Source organism: Phyllostomus discolor, chromosome 14 (assembly GCF_004126475.2).
Source record: "Phyllostomus discolor isolate MPI-MPIP mPhyDis1 chromosome 14, mPhyDis1.pri.v3, whole genome shotgun sequence".
Taxonomy (NCBI): domain Eukaryota; kingdom Metazoa; phylum Chordata; class Mammalia; order Chiroptera; family Phyllostomidae; genus Phyllostomus; species Phyllostomus discolor.
The window spans coordinates 31,881,169-31,902,932 of record NC_040916.2 but is presented as its reverse complement, the minus strand read 5'-3'; the positions used below and the strand labels follow the sequence as shown (position 1 = coordinate 31,902,932).

Below are 21,764 nucleotides of genomic sequence, written 5' to 3'. Positions count from 1 at the left end.
GGATGGCAATTTTGAATTCTTTGTCTGGCTATTTACATGTCTCCTTTTTGTGGGTTTGGTTTCTGGAGATCAAATCAACGCCTTTAAGTGTGCTGTAGTTGGCTGGGTTTTTTTTTTGTCTTTAGTCTTTTCTACTGTTTGGATTCCAGTATCTGAGGACTTAGCCACCACTCCGGACTTTGCGGTCTGGTTTCACACACACAGAGTCCCCTGGCTGGGGACTCTGGAGGCCTCTCGAGTCTTGCCCGGGTTCGTGTTCCTTCTGGGCCTGTGCATGGGATCTGCTGTCTGAAAAGGTTGGCTGGCTTCCACCAGCAGCTCTTCCCGGCATCTGCAGCAAAGCACAGTGCGGGGGGTCCACCTACTGTTTGGCTGTGGTACTGCCAGCTCGAGGGCATTGTTCTCCGGACACCCCAACTGCCTCCTGTCCGAGTCAGGACGGCAGGTCCTCAAACGGCAGGTCCTCTCACTCACTGTCATGTCGTTGTGACACTGCTGAGATGCTGTAGAAACCTAACTCTTGTTTGTATCAGTTAGCCTGTGGTAAGCGACAGGTTTCACTACACGTGCTTCTGCTCCAAGTCGCACTTTCCAAGAACCTGTTGACCAGGGGAAGTGAGGAGGACTTGCTGTGCTTGGACACAGCCAGACAGACAGATAGACGCCGGTCTCTCGGGCAGGCCCACTGAGAGCCCGCTGGAGGCAGGCCCATGTCCTCTGCCCACCCAGGAAGGAGGCAGGAGCTGGGGTGGGAGTCGCCATCGCGGGAGAGTGGGACATGTCGTGAATTTTCTAGCACGCGGCTGGCTCCCCACTAAGCTGGGGTGCAAACACTGGTTCACTGGGTTCTGCACGTCTCGCGGAGGCAGGCTGTCCGCGTGCCACGTTACTCTGTCTCCACGGGAGGAGGGGGTGGGGGCTTCCTGTTCTGCCCTCTGGCCAGTGCCACCCCTCACTGGTCCTGCAGGACTGCATCCGACTCCCCGGGGAACGGGGGGAGTGGACGCTGGCCGCCTTTCCAGGGAGGTGAAGGAAGCCACGAAGGATGGCCTTACTGACACATCCTCATATTTCTGCCCTTTTGTCCTTAGGCTACATTCCTAGAAGGGGCACTGTTTAATCAAAGTAAATGCACACTTGTGCGAGATGTTGTCAAAGTTCTCTCCACAGGGACGGGACCTTCTCATCTCTGTGAGCAATGTGCCGGAGTTCTTACTTTCCCGATAGTGTCCAGAGGTTTCCTCAGCCAAGTTACCATGTCTTCTCTTTAATTATATCACTCAGCTGAATGCTGCTTATTTATAAAGGGCATTCATTGTGAACACCAACTTTATACCTGTAACCTGACTAAGTTACTCGTTATAGTTTTCCCATGGGTTTTACAGAAATACAGTCGTACATTTTACATAAAAGAATAACCTCTCCTTTTCCATTTTTAAACCTCAACTGCTTCCTCTTCTCCAGTGTTACTGGCGAATGAGCACTGACACACGATTGCATCTGCTCTGCTCTTCCTCACGTGTCTGAGCCCGCTCTGCAGGCAGGCTCCCTTCCCCGGGACCCTTCATCTGAGCCGCCGGGCACACAGAACGACCACAGAGACTGTCCTCGGGTCCCCGAGGGCAGCACATAGCCAGCGCGCTCTCGATGTGCAGGTGAGCAGTTCATGATTCATGAACATGGATGTGGTTGCCTTGGCAGGGCCGAACGTGACTTCAACTCCTTAACTGTTAAGGAGGAGTTGCGTGTACACAGTCCTAACATTATTTCAGCCCTCTGAAGGCGACCTCGAGGTTGATGTGGCCCCCGGTGACAATGAGTGTGACGCCCCGGCCTTAGGGTACTCCCCCCCAGAATGCTGTTTGAGAAGGGCACTAGACTCATCAGTATTTGTAAATGCGCTAGGGTGGTTTTACATGTGCCTGAAAAATAAAATTACTGGACAAAAGTGTTCCCACCTCAGACACATATACAAGCACCATGTTAAAAATCTCAGAAAACTGCCTTCATTTGCCTCAGTCCCCAAAAGCATCGTTCATAAGTTACAACTACTTGAAAAGCTAACCACAAAGGAAATTTCCAGACACCACCCAAAACCATTTTTGAAAAAAGTATCTCTCTGTAATTTCTTATGTATGTTACGGTAGCTTCTTACATGTTTTAGAAAATGCTTAGGTTTTACTTAACATAGGCCACAAACAACTACCCGGTTGACTACAGAGTCAACCAGACTTACCCGCATCGGTACCTGGCCCAGATCCCGTGCCCGTGAACGAGCATGATCACCTGTGACTCAGAATTTCAGACTGATCGTTTGGTTCGCTCTACCCTTTCTTCCCATTCCGTGCCTCTGCCTGTGACCTCGTCTGTCATTTCAAAAGCCCTTTACCCTCGTTGGCCTCTAAAGGTGGATCTGGTTTGTCTTCAACGTGACCAGAAATTGATTATCCAAAAAGTTTGCCCCCGAACAAAGAGAAAAGTCCCTGTTCTTTGTGTTAACGAATGAGCATGGCGAAAATGCACACGGCGCCGTGCAATGAACGGTGAGTGGCGAGGTGCGGGCAACGCATTGACAAGGACATGTCGGCGGGGCCTCAGAAACACCACGCCAGCGAGGAAGCTCGTTCCTGCATCCTGTTTATGCGATTTTCCCATCGTGCCTAGGCCCCTCTTTGATTTCAGCACATCGGAAATCAAGCTGCGGATCTGGGGAAAGGGCATCGCTTTAAAATCAGGGAGAAATCCAAAGCTGCACCTGATCGTTTGGAGGTCTGCCCTCGAAGGGATGCACCCACTTTCCATCCCAGCTCCACCGCTGACGGGAACAAGGGGCAGACCAGCTCTGAAGGCTCTAGCGAGACGTGTATATCTCCAGGAGACGGAAGGGACACCCTCGCTGGTGTGCTCCATCTGCTGCTTTTCGTTGGGAAACAAAATTCATCACAGGGGAACCCAGTTTTACCCAGAAATTTATATCACCATTTGCCCGAGTTAGAAAATGCGGAGAGAAAAACTGCCTTTTTCTAAGAAATCACTTTCACTGCGAAAGTGAAAATGGAGCGTTGGCAGGCAGCCTGGGTGGGGGCGGGGGCGGGGGGGGGGGGCATCTGCTTCCACAGTGTGTTCTCGGTGGAGAGCATTTAAATCCACACGGTGCAGAAAGGGCCCCATTATGGCTCTCGCTCAGGATGAATCGCTAATATATATACAAATTAAGGGGAAGGGAAAACCACTCCTTTATCCTCTGTTTTGTTGAGTCTGTAAGCGTTTTTATCTATTTCCTCAAATCAGCTTCGGCAACTCAGGCAAACTCTTAACCAATTTGAAAAACGTCTCCAAGTCATCCTGCGAGTGTTTCATTATCGGGCAAACATTTCAGCAAATGGAGTTTGCTTTCCAACAGTAAAACAGACGACGGGAATGTCTGTATTTTGCACTTGGAAGCTTAAGTTGTTCTTTATGGTGCTCCATTTAAAAGAAAAACATGCTTTCTGAAGGCCTAGTCAGAACTGCTGGTTTGCCTTGAAGACTTTTGAAAAGAGCCTAATTTTAAAGTTAGGCCACCCAGCGAGACCCACGTAACATTCGGGGATAAACAAATACAGACGGAACGTTCTCCACCCATATACACACACATAACTACAATCCATATATACACACTGCATAAAGTTCCCCTCTCACCTACGTAAAGAGAAGTCCACACTTTACAAGAATAAATCATCCTTGAGTGTCACCCTATAGCTTGTGGCCATTTATTGTCATTGATTAAGACCTTGCCAGCTAAGAAATCATCCCAAAACGTTACTGACTTAAAATAGTAACTGTGCTACCGTCCATCGGGAGCCTGCAAACACTCTGACGCTGACCGAGCTCAGTGGGCAGCGCAGGCGGCAGAACTTCAGTAACGTACAGAAAAGGCTGAAACGGGCCACTCAGAACACAGCTAACCTCGGTCAGGTGACCTCTGGGTGGCCCTCCCGGCTGGCTCTTCTTTGTCTCTTTCTGCTTCTCGTCATTTTCCGAGCGTCCTACACTGACTGAGTTTATAATCAGAAAAAGCTAAAGAAGTTTTCTTACTCAGAATATATGTAATACAAACAAAAAAAGCCATGAAAAAGAGGCTCAGCATGAAAGAAAAAAGCAAAAAAAAAAAAAATGCCCACAAAAATATCAGCACCGTTCTCTGGGCTGGTGGATCTGGAGGTAATTTTTTTCCTTGTCCTTTTCTACACTTCGCCAAGTGCCTCTGTCAGCATAATTATTCCCATAATATCTTTAGAAACTACTCTTCCACCCGCGATGCGCATTAAATCCCGTCTCTCTCCCGAGCGGCCACATCAAGTGTGCACCCCACCTGCAGGCTGGCTGTCCCCAGGACACTGGGTCCCCACAGCGCTGTTAGGGAGGCTCCTTCCCCTCCCACTCGCGCCCCTGGAGCTGCCACACAGGTGGGCGTCCCTGCTCCTCACGACCACCCCCAGGTCGCTGCCCTTCTCCTGCTTCCCCCAGCGCCAGCGCAGCTCCGCCCAGGCCCAGGCCCAGGCCCAGGCCACGGGACTCCCCACCCCCACCCCATCCGGATCACCGGGGGATCCTTCTTGCTGGCTCCCCCTCGTCACTGAAGAGTTTGGCAAAGGACCTGTCTCTCCACCACTGCCTTTCTCCTGACTCTGAGTGTAAGTGTCCGCGTGGGCGACACACCCAACACCCGGCCTGTGGGGGGTGACCCATCCTGGATCCTCCCCTGGGCTCACGCTCCGACCTTCAACTCCAAAGCCAAGAGCGGGACCTGGTCCAAATCCCTCCACTCTGCACGTCTCCCAGAACTCCAACCCACTGACCCCGTCATATTGGGTTTTGGGGGGTTCTTTTTTAGGGTCTATTACTTCCTTTAATTTCCCACCACTCTAACCCCTGCCTTGCTACTTTGTCACTGCCACCACTTACCCAACAAACCCCAAACCTGTTCAGTGCAACTCGCTGCCTGCTCTACGCCCTCCCAGTAGCCGAAGAGACCGGAGAAAAACAGACAGGCCTCCAGCTGTTCTCACTTTGAACTCAGGACCACAGACTTCAAAGGGGGCCCGAGGCGCTGCCAGGTGAGCGCGCTGCTCGCTTCACAGCAGAGCCTCCGCGCAGAGGAGTCCGGGGTGCCCCCCGCCCTCCCCCACCCCGGGCCTGTTCCAGCCCACAGCCCACAGCCGCCTGGACGGGGGCCTTCACGCCCTCCACTCCCCAGGCATGCCCCCCCATCAACAGCGCCATCCTGGTCCCACAGCGCCCGCTCCGAGGGAGGCCACAGTCAGCGTGGGCTTCTCTCTCCCACCCTCTCGGCCACCGCCCTGGGGGCCGGGGTCTGCTTGATAAACTCGTGTTGATTTGTGCAGTTTGTACTGTGTTATATTTCAGCCAAAAAGCTTTCTCCGTGAGTACGTGTGTGTATACTTGCGGAATCACTAAATAGGAGGGGGACTAAGGAATCCTCTGTGGAATTAGAGAAAGTAATTCCCTGAGGTTGACAAAACATTAGTTCATTTTGATTCAGCTCTAAAATGCACCAGCTTTTGGCCTGGAAGAGTTAGGTGGGGGCTAGACAACCACGGAAAACCGGCTGCCCCCCCCCCCCCGCCACGGGGCGTGGAGAGACGGGGACATGGGCTATGCCGACCGGAGGAAGCGCGGTGCGTGGGTGCAGCGTCAGGGGCCCCGTGAGGCCTGCGCCCCTGCGGGCGGCGAGAGGGAAGGGCCGGGGAAACGGGAAGGGCTCTCTGCAGGAATCGGGGAGGGGCCAGAGGGAGGCCAGCGCTGCCACGACTCAGAGAGACCTCCTCGAGTTCTGGTCGCTGCGGCCGCAGGCCCCACTCACCTGACGACGATGAGCACGGCGATCAGGATGGAGCAGATGGGGTCCGCTATCATCAGGCCGAAATTCTGCATCAGGATGGCGGAGGCGATCACCCCGACGCTCCCCAGGGTGTCCGCCAGGATGTGCAGAAACACGCCTAGAAAGGGAGCACCCCCAGCGTCAGAGCAGCGTCGTCTGAGCCCCCGCAAGCCAAAAACGTTCCCTCAACCTATTCCTGATTCCCTCCATCGCAAGCAACCCACCGACTGGGAAACTGGGGAGAAAGGAGATTAACTGTTCAGTGACGAGGTGTCAGTGCCTTGGGAGCTGAACTGATCTTTCCTGCTCCCATCACCAGGGGTTGCTGTATCTGGTGCGGGACAATGTCCGTGAGGGAGCAGGATAATACACTCATCCCTGGTTAAACGCGCTCAGAAGCCATTTAACAACCTGCCAGAAGAAAACGTCACTAGGCGGAAAGAGTCTGTCGAGAGAACACGGCTCGTGACTACAAATGTCCAAATATGTCATATTTGACAAATTTTCTCAAATGTAGTATCGCCAATACTACATAGTATGGGCCCGCAGAGCCCTCTGCTGGTGGTTCCAGTTACCATGTGAGACGAATTTCCTAGCGATCGTAACTCTACTAAACCTTGACATTTTTATTAATTATCCTAAGGTTTTTGTCACCTAAAGTTACATGCTAAGCTCAGACCTGATGTAAAAGAAGGTAGAAAGTTGAATACTTTAAACTGGATGTAAATATATTTGAACTTTTAGTAATTGAATATTAAGTTGATAGGATAGTGGTATTCTAACTGCCCAAGAACCTAGACATAATATTAACATTTCAGAATTGACACTTGACAGGAAAAACATTTAAAAAGGTCAAGCAGTAAGTTTAACATAAATTATATCTTAAAAATTTTAACTAGCCCTGGCTGGCGTAGCTCAGTGGATTGAGCGCGAGCTGTGAACCAAAGCATCGCAGGTTCAATTCCCAGTCAGGGCATATGCCTGGGTTGCAGGTCATGGCCCCTAGCGACCACACATTGATGTTTCTCTCTCTCTCTTTCTCCCTTCCTTCCCTCTCTAAAAAAATAAATAAATAAAATCTTAAAAAAATTAACTACATAAATTATTCAACATTTAGATCTTCACTAGATAAAATAAATACCATCTCAAAGACCACCCTCAACCAGATGTGGCTGAAAAGAGAACATTCTTCAACAGCATTGACTACTCTACCTGAAAAGAAATTCCTAATGTGTAAAAAGCACGTGGCTACTTTAGAAATACTTACTTTTCTCATTTATTATTCACCCAACACCAAATAAAATCATGGCCTCATTACCCGTGTACTTTCTCACTTGTATTACCTTTGTCATCTCATGGCACACATAAACTAACTCCTAAAACTCTGTGGCTCACCAAAAATTATTTTTGCCAATCTGAAAAAAAATAGGTAAAATTTTGACCAACAAAAAAATATACTAGCAATTACCTACTCTTTTTGCTCCAAAGTGACTTTTTTAAAACATCAGGTACCTATACTTTACATAAGGATTTCTGGGACCAAGAATTAGCCAATCAGATATAACGTTATGACACAATGTGACCAATAAGGTGCAACTCTATGATATGACCCTCATATCATGGTCCCAGATGGGGCTTCCACACTGGCTACTGTGTTGGCTGCTGTCATTTTTTTTCTGACAGTCTCAGGGAAAAGAGGTCAGTGCCCCTGACTGCATGTTTTAAAAATTCTTACAGCACACGGTTGAAAATCACTGGTATAGGGTATTAACCTTTCTAACAATCCTTGAAAAAAAAAATTGGCAATTTTTCTATCACAACAATATGTTAAAAGGACACTTACAAGAAAAAATATTTCATTTCTATAAGGTACTTCAATAGCAAAGAAATGAGTAAGTGTTGGGATATAAAAATAAAGTTTTTATAATTCAACTGGAGAACAACACACAGCAAAGTGGAGAGTCCCTAAGCTTCAAAACTCGAGTGATACGTGTGACTTTTAAATCTCTCTATTTTTTAATCAGTGTTTTGGTAGGATCAGAAATGAAAGTAGCTCTAAATGCCAGAAGGAGCTAGGAAAGAGCCATCTCTTCTTGACCTTCCTTTGGCTGGGAAGTCCCTGGCTCCCTCTCCCCGCCGACCCGACCTCGGGTTTCATCAGCAGCTCGAGAGGCAGCAAAAGGCCAGGCCAGCTGGTCCGCTCAGTCTGCACGCGTGAGCACCTGTGAGGAGGGGGTTCGTGCTAGGCGCCACCCGTCCTCCCACCTTCCACTGGGCTGCGTCCGTCACCATCAATGGATGCACACTTAGAAAATGTAAACCTTTTTCACGACAGCTTGCATAAAAGATGATTAGGAGGGCAAATTTTGTGTCCCCTCAAACTGTGATGACTTCCAAACTAACAATAACCCCTTATTATGGAGGCCGATGCTCTGGATACAGAGGCACTGCAGGTGCACGACCACAGGCCAGCTCCGCAAACGCTGCTCTCCAGCGACTCTGCCAGTGGACGCCGGAGAGACTAGGAGACACGGTCAGGCCCCCCGACACGGCTCCCCGGCGGGCAGGAGCGCACTCCCAGCGGGAGTGTTCAAGAGGGGCTGTGTCGGGAAGCACAGGAGACACCCGGGCGCGGTGGGGCCCGGGCCGCACTCCCCTGGAGAGTCCGGCTGGAGCCACAGTCTATGAAGGCAGGAGGAAGGCCGGCCGGGAGTCAGAGAACTTGACACGAACTCTGAATGGAAATTCAGAGTCAGAGACCGGGTCGCATCCCAAAGAGGAAACCACTGCAGGTCACAGACAAGACTGACTTTCACTGGCTCGTCAAGGTCTGGAACGCGCTGTTTGACATGGCATGTTGGCTTCTGTTTAGACATTGTTTTTGATGGCTGTGCTGTAACGGAGGTCTCCTCACTTTGCATCACAGTCTAAACAAGGTAATCGACTCTAACTTATAGGCTCCCAGCACGACTAAACGGGAGGAGGACAGAGAGTCCCTGCGCAGCCTCCGCCCCCAAACACGCACAGCCTCCCCGCTGTGCACACTCCCCACCAGAGCGCATGCGTGTCACAGCAGACGAGACCGCGCCAACACATCTCGTCACCCGCAGCGCACACAGGACTCCCTCCGGCGCTGCACTCCCCTGGGTTCCGGTGCCTTCCATCGGCAGCACCAGATCTCCCCACGACCTCGACACGCACGGAGGACTGCTCTCGGGAAAGTGACCGGACAACCCCGCACACTGCTACGGTGTCACTACGGTCACTGCGATGGGTATGACTTACACCTAAGTGGGACAGCTTCTGAACATTTTATTCTTCTCATTAAATCTGAGAAAAGAGCCAGGTGACACATTAAAGGAATGTTTGCTAACACACCTAACAGTACAAATAAGGAAAATCACCAGGGAGGCTAGCATTGTAACCGTAAATACTATGTTAAGCGTTTTTCTTAAAGGAAAGCTAGGAAGCCGGTTTCATAAAAGTGAGAAATACACAAGCCCCTTGTCATACCTTGTAGAATCTGTCTGCTGGGTCCTGTGGTTTCTTTTAAGGAGGGGCCATCTGTCGAGAGTTAAGGTAGATTATTTTAAAACATGTCTTCAATTCCTGATTCAATTTTTGCAATTCAGAGTATTTTTCATTCGAATGTACAGCGAAGGATGCGTGACTATACAGCCACATCAGACCTACAAAATTATTTTTAAGACTTAATACAGCAATTGAATGGAAACAGACGTGACAAATTTCAAAATGCATCCCCAGTACAGAGTACAGTATTTAGGAAATTATCACAGTGAGCAGTCTGGTAAAAAAGGAACACAGCACATTGGAAACATGGTGAAAGCCTTCTAATATTCGGAACATTCTACATATTGCGCGCCATGCTAATTTTATAATTAGAAATGCACAAAACACAAAAACTCGTGGGTGAAGTTACAAGGAGTCGAAGGAACAAAGCCAGGACAGCCTCGGGAAAACTGGACCCTGGTAACCGTGGGAAACAGTAGTTTTCCAGGAGCTTCCAGACAGGTGTGCCCAGTTTCTCCCACGGGAGAGAGAAAAGCACCTTCACTTTGCCTGTATGACGAACAACGAAAAGACCCCACACTCTGTGTTCCTAACGGCTTTGGAGACGAGCGCTCGGCTCTAACACGCAGCAGAAACCATAACCATGTAGGAGGTGAGCGCTGTTCACACAGAGGGGGCGTCAGGAGGGCCGACAAGCTCTCAGGTCTGACAGACAGCAGCCCGGGGCACGGCCCCTGGCCCGCGGCACCCACGAGCTGGCCGCTTGCTGCAGCCCAGCCAGAGCGCAGTGACGTACACAGTGGCTGACTGGACACCGCACTGTCGTGCGGGGACAAGACTGCAGCCGTCTGGGAACCCTGCCAAAGCGACCCAGGCACCGGGTTTCTGTCTACAGGCACAGCAGGTCTAGACACAGACAGCCGTTTCTGACGCCATCGGTGTGACAGGCACATTCATTCTGCTGTACTAACGTAATCCCTATATAGGACAGCAAAACTCCCATCCATGCGAAATCCGACCATCCTTCTAGACATAAAACATGTTACTTCTTGCAGAGCGTGGCTAGCTGCTCGCCAAACGCCACTGCCCTTCCTCCCTGGCAAACAACTAAACCACATGGCCGGCCGGGCACCGGGAGTTAGGGGCCCTGTGTGACTGCGGGGTGAGCGAAGGAATGAGAGGTGGAGAGCACTCCCAGACTCCTGGGGATGTCCCCCACGATCTTCTGCCCTGCCCCCCGGGGTTCAGACTGCCCATCTGCGGAAAGAGCCTGGCTCCTTGAACAGCTGTGAGGAGCAGGGCCCTGCCCCGTCGGCTAGCACAGGACGGGAACCTTCGCCGTTCTATTCCGACCGCTGCAGGGCGAGCAGCTGGAACCAGCCAGCAGCGGGGTGTGGCCCTCGGGGCAGCCTTCCATGAAACGTGAAGCGCACAGGGCCCCGCAGAGAGACCACGGCGTCTCTTCAGGACAGAGTGGAATGGTGGCCCCATCACCGATGTGTCCTCGGGCTGGCAAACGGAACCCCGAGGGCAGAGTGACCGTCAGGAGTGGATTTCGGAGTCAGACACCTCGTCTTAGAAACCCAGCGTGTCTACTGACCAGCTGCCACGATGTCTCCTTGCCCTGCTGTCACGGTCACCTTCCTTCCCCACTCGCCGTTCTCCTCCTGGACCAAAAAAAGGGCTGCCTCTTGCCCACCTCAGATCTCACCACCGTGCTTTGCCCAGGGAACTAGAAAAACTGCAGCGCGGCAAACGAGGGGCCCACTGCAACGTTGGCGGTAACGTCAGAAAAGCAAGGACTCGGACGCCTGGCCGGCAAGCCCTCTGCAAGCCGCACGGTGCCCGAGTCCTGGCTTTACGGAATGTGGGGGTTAGCTAATGAAGCGGACAGTTAATATATCAAAAACAATTCTGGGTAACAGGTCACTGTGTAATCTTCGGAAGGTGATTCTGAAGGGGTTCAAAGAATGGACTGAAACGCTACCACACAATTGCCTCCTGTTTAAGGTTTCTCATACTTACACAATAAGCACAGGAACAGCACTGATGCTAAAGCCTGTTATATGCTAATGAGTATTAATTATCCATAAACTGAGAGAAAAGAGCTCCAATCATCTCATTAAGATACATATTTCAAATAAAATGTGGCTCTTTATGATTATACATGATTCAAATTTGAAAAGAGAAATGTTTTGATTGACTTTGTAGGAGGAACAAAACTCCACCCGAAAGGAATGCTCGAATGCTAAGTCATATGTTCCTAGGAAATGCAAACTTTTATTTTACGTACTTATTTTATTGCCAAGAATAACAGATGATCAATTTAAAATGTAACACAAACATAACCCATTCTTGTAAAATTCTATAAAGTGGAATGGCAATACAAGTTCAAGGAGAAGAAGGAGGCTGTGAAGGCTGTAGCTGTTTGCCTACATGTTTCTGAGTGAGTGACAGTGAATCTCAGGTTACTACGGTATTTAGAGTCCCCCGAATATATTCAACAAAGCAGTGGAGAAGTTTCATTATGAAACAGTACCTGTAATGTATCAGAAATTACATTCTTTGCGATTATTTAAATAAATTTTTTTTAGAAATCATCTTTAAAAACAGGTAAAAGGGAGTTTTTCAAAATTATTTTGGGGTGCACGTGAGCAAAAAACCTAGAAAAGCCAGGTTTTAACACATATCAGAGCAGGACTTACAAAAACAGCAAATTTCGGAGGCGGGAAGACTAACACTCGGACTCCAAGGCCCCTTCCTGTTTCCACATCTACAGCTCGGGGCTCTGTCGGCACGGTGGGTCCACTGAATGTTTACGCACATCATTTATTTAAAGATTAATCAAATTGTACCCCTTAAGCAGATCTGGCAATTTGCACTTGAAGATTTTATGAATAAACTATTTAAAATAGACTGTTTAAATAAAATATTAAGTTGCTAAGTGCCTCATAACTTAGCACCCAATGCCATGTAGGTCAGCATATAAAGATTCCTAGGATCATACTGAGGCAAATATCTACCAAAACTACAATGAAAATGTGAAGAACGGAAAACTCCTATCGTATTTTTACTCCTATATGTAACTTCTACATATAACACAAAAGGCCTCATCATCCTTTACCAAAGCTGCATCCACCGCCCACCCAAGCTAACGTCATCCAATACTGAACCTGGACTCGCCCAGGGCCATGGAGTCTGATTCAGGAGAACGGAAGTCAAGCATGGCACTTGCCGACAGACACCGCCACTGGGAAAAGGCCTGAGCTGCACTCTGCCGAGTGGCAGGCGTCCGGTTGCACTCACCGTGGGAGTGGAAGTGCCCGTGGCTATGCCCGTGGCTGTGCCCGTGGCCGTGTGCAGCCCCGTGTTTCGGTTCGTGGCTGTGGCAGTGGTCTCCCCGGCCGTGGGCCTGGTCCAGAGAGCCGTTAAAGAGGGAATGGCTGTGTCCGTGGCCTAAAGACAGTTCGGAGCAAAAGGAACACGGAGACATGTTATTTCATGGTTGCAGCAGTGCCGGCCTCAGCAAACCGGGTCAGCTCTAAAACCAGAGTCCATTCAATGAGCGCGGACTGGTAAACAGTGTCAGTGTTAGTGTTAAAATAGCACTGAGCTCCTACCACACGGCACAGGGAGGAAACGAAAGCAGGGATTGACAAGCCAACCCCGAAATGGACATGGAGATGCAAGAAAGGAGCCAGAACAGCCAAACAACCTTTAAAAGAAAAGAGTAAAGAGGAAAATTCAAAGATTGTGATTTCAAAGCCTACCCCAGAGTTACACTAACCAAGACAGAACGGTGCTGGCGTGCGGACAGACACACAGACCAGCGAGACAGAGCTGGGAGTCCGGAAACGAACTCCCACGCTCACGGCCGACCGACTGCTGACCAGGGCGGCCAGACAGTTCGGCGGGAAAGGTCCTCTCCTCTACAAATGGTGCCGAGGCTGCTGGGCATCCCCGTGTGTGAGATCCAATCACCGGGCCCAGCCCTCACACCGCACAGCAAAACTGACTTAAATGAGACCATCATAACCCCCAAACTGAAGGGTGGGCCCTCGTGAGGAACTCTAGCCGTGGAACCACTAATTTTAAACCAACTAGGGGACGAAACGACATCACTCCGGCAGGTTCGGGAACCCCCTCCGGCTGGGGGAGCCGTCCCATCAGGAACCAAGCACGCACACCAGACCCGGCGGGGAGGCCTGAGCCGCCTCCCCACGCGAGCCACGGCCCTCGGCCGTGGCTGCAGAGCCCGGTCGGTCGATGGGAGGCTCGGCACGCGCTGGGTCCCTCCCTGCGGGGGTCCCGATGGGTGCGCACGCCCTGCGGTCCAACCCGGCCCCCTGGAGGCTGCCCAGGTGTGTGTCCTCACTGACGCCAGGACACAGGCTGCAACTACACCTACACAACTCCGTGCTCGGGCCCTGGCTGGGCGGGGAGACGGGCGGGAACCCCAGGCGTGACGTGCTTAACAAAAAACACTTTCAACCACCTAAAAACGAACCAAAGGGAAACTGTAAAGACCTTTCTTAAAAATGTCTGAGACAATTTAACAAAAGCCATGAAATTTAATATGTTGTGCCAGTTTTTCGCAGTTAGCCATTAAGACAGTGAATTTCCAGTCAAAACCCCAACAAGATTTTTTGTAAAACTGGGCAAGCTGATGAAAAAAACAAGCAAGCTAGGCCCCCACAGGTGGGACCTGCCCTCCCAGGCATTAACATGTGCAGAGGACCCGTGGCGAGGGCATGTGGTGAGGACCCATGGAGAGGGCACGTGGAGAGGACCCGTGGAGAGCACCCGTGGAGAGGGCAGGTGGAGAGGACCCGTGGAGAGGGCATGTGGAGAGGATCCGTGGAGAGCACCCGTGGAGAGGGCACGTGGAGAGGACCCATGGAGAGCACCCGTGGAGAAGACAGGTGGAGAGGGCACGTGGAGAGGACCCGTGGAGAAGACAGGTGGAGAGGGCCCGTGGAGAGGGACCGTGGAGAGGGCACGTGGAGAGGACCCATGGAGAAGACAGGTGGAGAGGGCCCGTGGAGAAGACAGGTGGAGAGGGCACATGGAGAGGGCCCGTGGAGAGGACCCGTGGAGAGCACCCGTGGAGAGGACCCGTGGAGAAGACAGGTGGAGAGGGCCCGTGGAGAGGGCACGTGGAGAGGACCCGTGGAGAAGACAGGTGGAGAGGGCACGTGGAGAGGACCCGTGGAGAAGACAGGTGGAGAGGGCATGTGGAGAGGGCCCGTGGAGAGGACCCGTGGAGAGGGCACGTGGAGAGGACCCATGGAGAAGACAGGTGGAGAGGGCCCGTGGAGAAGACAGGTGGAGAGGGCACGTGGAGAGGGCCCGTGGAGAAGACAGGTGGAGAGGGCACGTGGAGAGGACCCGTGGAGAAGACATGTGGACCTGTGGAGAGGGCAGCCACGAGCCTGGTGTGTTCGAAGGACAGTCGAGGATGGACAGACCAGCCCTGCGACACGAGGCCGTGTAATCCTGGGCAAAAGTGTCCCTTTACACCAGGTGGGGGAGGGGCAGATTAATAAAGGGTGCCTGGAAAACCGCTTATTCACACGGAGGGGAAAAAGTGAGGTCCTTACTCGCCCTATCACAAAAATAAATTACACTCAGACGAAGAACCAAAGTGGCTGGGGAAAAACAAAGACCCAAAACCGTCACTACTGCATGATAAGAGAGCAGGGTTATGACCAAGCAGTAGACACCTCCTGTAAGGAGAAGGCATTCCCGAAAAAAATGCACGACAGAAATCTAGACTATATCCAAGTTAAAAGCCCACATATAAAAGTTTAAAGACAAGCCAAAGATTGGGAAAAGATGTTTGCAACACATAAAACAAAGGACTAGCATATAACATATATTAAATGTGTTTTTAAAAATGCTTATAAGTGGATTAACAATAATAGAAAAACAAGCCAAAAAAATTAATAGGTGACTCTAGAGTAGAGAAATGCCAAATAAAGTGGTAACATTTTTATCAGTATTAGCAAAATGGTCTTAAACCTATAATATTAAGTTTTGATGCGGGCGAGAGGACCTAGTACGAGCAATCACCGCCGGGGCGTGAGTGAGTGACAGCCACTGCAGACAGCGACCTGCTGGCGTCTGCTGACACACACTGTGCGTCCCCTGACCCGACAATTCTACTTAGACAGGTGTTCCCGCACAGCACAACTCAGAGCGTTTTCTCCGATGACAGAAATGTCCCTACTGGGTGTCCAGTGCCGTGGCCCTGGGTGGCTAACAAGCCCCCGAAACGCCATCAGCGTGACCGAGGAACCGCATTTGCAGTGAACTGTGCCGTGAGTTTAAACCGCCCCCTGTGACTAGGGGCTGCCGTGCAGGACGGCGTGGCTCTGGGAACACTGCCCCCCCCACCCACACCACCCCCCCCCCGGGTTCGTCCGCCAGGCCTGGGGCTGCGATCACCTGGAGCCGACTGGCGTCCACTCACAGATGACCGGTTAGACGACCCAGGAGTGTGTGTGTGTCTGCTAATGGGAGAGGGGGACGGAGCAAGGTGCCGGGTGAAGGACCTTGAGAACAGAGCGCCCACACACACCATCGTTTGCTAGGACTAGCTGTGTTTTGTGGTTTTGGTGGTTACGTGTTGGTTTTATGTGAACAGTGTCATAGTTGACAGGTGAGCTCGAGTTCTGGAAGGATCCACACCCAAACGGGAATGTGTGCAGCTGAGAGGGTGCGGGGGTGGCGGGCAGGGTGCAGAGAGCAGCAGAAGGGATGGTGCAGGAAGGCATTAACACGAGTCTATCACCATCAGCAGTTTCGTGGTTGGAAATCAACAGTTTAACTTTACGAGTCATCAGTTTTCAGAAGGGAGTAACTACGCCAGACACCCAACAGTGAAGCAGCGAAGGGCTCTGACCGTCCTACCGGAGCCGTGCGAATGCCCGTGACCTCCGTGCTGGAAGACGAAGATTCCCACCAGGTTCACCACAAACCCCAGGATGGACACCAGCAGCAGCCTCTCGTGGTGCACGTCGGGCGGGGCCAGCGCTCGCTGGAAAACACGCAACACAGACCACAGTGATGTAACCTCGGCCGGCTCGGCCGGCAACGCCCCAACATTTTCTGCCACGTTCCCAGTTAAAATCCCTCCAAAAACATCAGCCAGGACAGCATACAGAACTAACACCTGCGCCCACATACTGTAGAGAAGATAACGATAACTAGTGTTAAATAAATACAAATATTTAAAAGCATGAGTATCAGCTCTGAACCCATCCTTCTTCGGTTTCTTAAACTACTGCCATTTGTTTCAAGCTCATTCATCTTTACATTCTCTCTCGGACACACCGGGCAGTGAGGGTGCGCTGGCAGAGCTTGCGGAGCCTGTGTGAGGAGCTCCCAGCGGGCCTCACTGCCGGAGCTGCGTCTTTCCTTTCATTCACAAGGTCGATGCTTCGTTCATGTTTGTCTTCAGTTTCGAGTGCCCACACATCTATTCCACGTTTAACTGTTCCGTGAGCTCCTCCCGTGCACGGGGCACACTTTAGCTAAGCCACGGCTGTCCTCCATACTCAACGACCGTGTGAACGCAAGCTGGACCACGTGTGTCTCGAGCGCACAGACATTTTCACCACAGACATGCAATGCCCTGACTCCCGCCATTGTCTACTGTACCTCAACTCCTTCTGAGAAAATAAAAAAGGCAGTGAAGATCAAAAAAAGCCCATTGACAAAGCCAGCCAGAACTTCCGCTCTGACATACCTAGAGGAGAGCAAAGTAAACTGAATTATTATTTCTTACAAATCAAACAGTCAACTTAATGTATGTCAATGATTCTAAACCACATTATAGGGTTTTAAGTGGCCAGCAAAGTCCCAGGATTGATGGTATAGCATATTTTATTGTACATACATTCTAAAAACAACGGAATTTAATTGTGATGAATGATGTTTGATAGCAGAATGCCATAAAATACATAGATCTCTAAACACCAAAAAGAAATACAAAAAAGACCCGCCTAAAGCAGGCTTAAAAAGACCTTCCCTGGAGGTGTGAATCTCAGGCTGCCACTGGAGAAGCGAGCACAGAGCCAGAGAAAAGGGCAAAGAAGGACCCAAAGACAAAGGGTAGGAGAGCAAAGCTTGAAAGGGGGGTGTCGTGGCTCATTAATTCCCCCTCTGGAGGACGCCTCGCGCTGCCTGCTCTGTGCGCTCCAAAGCGGAGATTTGCGCTGAAGGCGGGCGTAGTTACTGCTGAAGTATCCAGAAACTTGGGACTTACAGCTCTATCAGTCCTTTTCCAAGATGAATAAACGTAGCAAAACCTCCTACCTATTTTTAGAACCAATTTTAGCTTCCCATGATACTAATTAAACTACCTTTAAAAAAATACCTGCCTTTTTCTGCATGGACTTCTGAAGCTCTCCGCTTCCCGGCCGTGGGAGGCGTTGGGGAGAGCTTTCGTTTCTCCATGAGCTATCCCTGGCTTAGTCCAAGTCATCAGAAACAACTTGAACTTGGCAGCTTTACTTGTTCAAACATTATTCAAAGGGCGCTCACAGCAGTTAATCACCCTGGTCCTTCGAGAATATAACAGGAACGTCAAATGTACTGCTTTTTCTCACTGTGCTAACCTCTAGAAAACAATTTTTCCTGTAAAAACATTTTTAAGGGAAGGAACGCAAGCTCTTTATAATGTCCTCTGTCCAGCTATGTTGGCACTTACCCTGTGCAGTGCATTCCAACACAGCACGTATCTCTACACTCACAAGTAACGCATGTTTCTGCCTTCTAACACATATAAATGAATGAAATGACCATATTACCTGAAAAGCATGTACTTTTTCTGGAGAAAAAGTTCATCAGATTTAAAGCACGGACAGCCTGCTCTCCGCAGCCCGCACTCAGTAACGTCTCGACGACACAGGCACCTCCTCTTCCCCACCCTCACGTCCCCCAGGGGTGCCTGACCCTCACGTCCCCCAGGAGTGCTTGACTGCGGGCCCTGCGCCCTGAGCTCCCACCAGGTTTCGAGGTCAAAGGCAGGAATGTTTCCCAGGCATCTTTTTGTGCCTAGCTTAGTAGGTGCTCCGCAAATTCTGAGAAACTGATGGACTACAGTGATGTACTTCAGTTTAACACACCTGCTAAACTCAGTTGCAGGGGAAGACGAAAAACCTGTGGGAAGCAGACACGCTGGCCTTCACAGATGGCTGTGTTTACGGTCCCAGAGCGAGTCTAAGAATCAAACCTCGTGGCTCCTAAATGTGCCACGGGCTAGTTATGATTGCATCTGAATTCTTCTGCCAGGGCAAAGAAGGAAGCAAGCCTACGTTCAGTCGTATGGAAGCACAGACATATGATTCGTGCCTCCCTACCTGCTGGGCGTGTTACTTTCCTGCCGGCTTTGCTCTTTCAAAGACACACAAAGGTGACTCTACGCACAGCAGTACCGGAAAGTCTTGGCTGCCTCTCGGGCCCTCCCATCGTGACTTCCACACAGCGACTCTGCTGCAGTGATCGCACCAAATTGGGGCTCTGGGGCTGGTCCCCAGGCTTCGCCCGTTCGGTGTCACACTGAGGTGCCGGCACCTGTATTTCACTCCTGCTGCCACTGAACTGTCACGGCAGTTACGGAGAGTTTCCAAATGCTACATCGGGTTTCACTCCCTAGTTGTTTCCCTCTCCAAGAAATTCGTTAAAAAAAGATTACTGCATAAGATGGTCTCCCTGGGTTTTCGATATGCAGTATTTATGAAATACTCATTTTCCAATACAAAATTGTAGCTTTACACACAATCTCTTCAATAATCTGAAATACACTTAAGAATCTTTGGATGCTACAGTGCCGTGGAAAATGTTCTTTCCCGAGCACTTGGTCTCTTTCGAGCTTCGGGCAGGTGGGACCCCTTGCTCTGGACTGACACGACAGCGCGGTCAGTGTCTATGTCTCACTTCCCACGTGAGCCCCCGCCACTGTGGCCACACGGCAGACCGGCGAGGGCCGGCCCAGACTCCCGTCCACGCCTCTCCGCACCTGTGCCCACATGCAGCCGCCTTCACAGCACTGCTCCCCCACAGACCACGAGCCCCCCGAGGCAGATGTCCCGTCTTCCTCATCTCTGCACCCCTGGACTAGCGACGCTGCGGGCCCCCAAGCCTCTGGAGACACCGGAGTACGTGCATGCGAGGGACAGCAAGCACTTGCTCCGGAGCAGAAGCAAAGCTAGACGGGAGGAGCGGGTGTGGGAGGTGCAGGGAGGAGGGTGGATGAAGGGAAGGGGTAAGAGCAGAGAAATGGAGACACTGCCCCGAGAGGGGGCTACCAGGGGAGGCCTGGGGGCCACCAGGGGAGGAGTGGGGGCCACCCGGGAGGGCTGGGAGCAAAAGCCAGAGCCAAAGGCATGGAGGGGCTGCTGAGGGAGGGGGAAGGAACAGGAGCGTGAGAGAGAGCTGAGAGACAGAGCCTGGGGCGGGGAGCACAGAAGAGGAAGAGAAGAGATGTGACGGGGACAAGAAGGGGGGGACACGGGCCCAAGAAACCGGAAAGAATGGATGCACAGGGGGCAGGGAGACGGGAGGGGGAAAATGCGTGTACGGACACGGACATGGACGGGAGGGCGAGCAGAGAGAGGGCAGAGAGGAAGGAGAGAACCCGGAAAGGCAGCGCAGGGGGGGCAGGTGCGGGGAGGCACTGGGCAGGGGGAGGGGGCAGGAGGGAGCTTCAGGGAGGAGGCTGGCGGAGGGGCAGAGAGGAGACCGCGGGTGGGAGAGAGCGGAGGATGCTGGAGTGGCGGAGGAGCTCAAGGAAAACATTTACGCCGGCCTCCGGGGGCACCAGGCTCAGCGGGCACCAGGCTCCGGGGGCACCGGGCTCAGTGGGCACCAGGCTCAGCGGCGAGCCCAGGCCTTCAGCGTGAAAACTGGCTCCCAAGAGCTGATGAACCGTCCGAGCCCAGCAAGAGGAGGAGGAGGAGGAGTATTTTACATCAACGCCAAGGTGAAGAGAATGTGTGAAATGAAGCCATATGGGGAACTAGTGCTTTTAAATAAATCAACAGCAAAACACCCCTCCTAAGAAGAAAGAGAAGAGACCCGTGCATGGACTAAAACTTCTTCTTCATCTTCTTCAAAAAACTAGAGTAAGAGCTGAGAAACTCCCTAGTCTAGTAACAGCCTCAGCTAAAAATTTCTGGTAAAATCAAGATGCCCTACCTCCAGGCAAAAAAACTTAGATGAAAAAAGAGAAGAGAAGAGAAGAGAAGAGAGAAAGAAAGAGAAGAGAAGAGAAGAGGAGAAGAGAGAAAGAAAGAAAAGAAAGAAGAGAAAACCCAGTGAAACCGTAGACGGCAGGTGCCTAGTGCTCTGAAACAGGTAACACTAGTCCGTGGCGCCAGGAAGGTGCTTGCATGTGGGAAGGAGCCAGAAAGAGGCTCGAGGGAGGTGCAAGGGTTCAACTTCCACAAGTGTGTTCAATGTGTGAAAATCCTTTCAGCCTGAGATGTGTGTATTTTTCTGCATTTCTTACACTTCAAGAAAAAGGTTTATAAAAAGTCTTACCCATAAGAGAAAGCATCATTATCTCTCCATTTCGAAATAACAGACGCTGCCAATCCAGCCAAAATGGCAGTGCTATCGAAAAACATGTGAAAAGAGTCGGAAATCAACCCTAGGCTGGAAGAGAACAAACACGGTGCACATTAGAATAATAACCAGACAGGAGGCGGCCTCTCTAAAAACCTAAGCTTCAGCCTCTGCTCATCAGGGACTCATCTTCTCAAAAGACAGTGACGTAGGATAAAGAAGAAAGGGAGTGGGGAGGAAAAAAAACAGAACAGGTAGATTAATTTCATGCATTAATTATTCCTTCATTCTTGCATTGAGCAAATATGTAATAGGCATACTGTGTATGACATAACAAGGTGCCTGAATGAGACAGAAGACCCCTACTTTGATAAAGCTCACATTCCAGCAGAAAGGTGAACGGCAATGGACATTCAATGTGGAACTTATCCATCCTTCCACTGATGACATATTCCCATCATAAAAATATAAATTATAATTAATTTAGTCCTTTAAAAGGAAGGCTCTGAACAAGAACCAGAATGCTGCAACTAGACCAACTGTTTCTAAGAACCTTTATTTGTGAAGAGTGAGAATATTTTGTCCATCTTTTTTTTTTCCATTAACAGAAAAAAAAAACCTTGACATTTCATGTTCATAACATCTTGGAACTCAATTATTGCAGAATACAAATGAACATAGAAATGACAATGACAAAGTCTCAGTGAGAAATTTACTCAAGGAACTAAAATCCAATGGAGCCTTCAGAAACAGAGATAATCCGGTCATAAAAAAGAGA

At 50.7% G+C, this 21,764-nt stretch overlaps 1 protein-coding gene across 1 annotated transcript in view; it reads right to left on the bottom strand.

Annotated features, from left to right (window-relative positions):
• SLC30A7 (solute carrier family 30 member 7) overlaps positions 1-21,764 on the bottom strand; it is a 40,269-nt gene that overhangs the window by 15,414 nt on the left and 3,091 nt on the right. Inside the window, exons 3-8 of the mRNA XM_028502772.2 lie at positions 20,963-21,076; positions 17,078-17,165; positions 16,328-16,454; positions 12,722-12,871; positions 9,398-9,448; positions 5,867-6,002 (exon numbers count right to left, since the gene is read on the bottom strand). Of these exons, the coding sequence (XP_028358573.1) occupies positions 5,867-6,002; positions 9,398-9,448; positions 12,722-12,871; positions 16,328-16,454; positions 17,078-17,165; positions 20,963-21,076 (666 nt within the window). The remainder of the gene's footprint in view (positions 1-5,866; positions 6,003-9,397; positions 9,449-12,721; positions 12,872-16,327; positions 16,455-17,077; positions 17,166-20,962; positions 21,077-21,764) is intronic.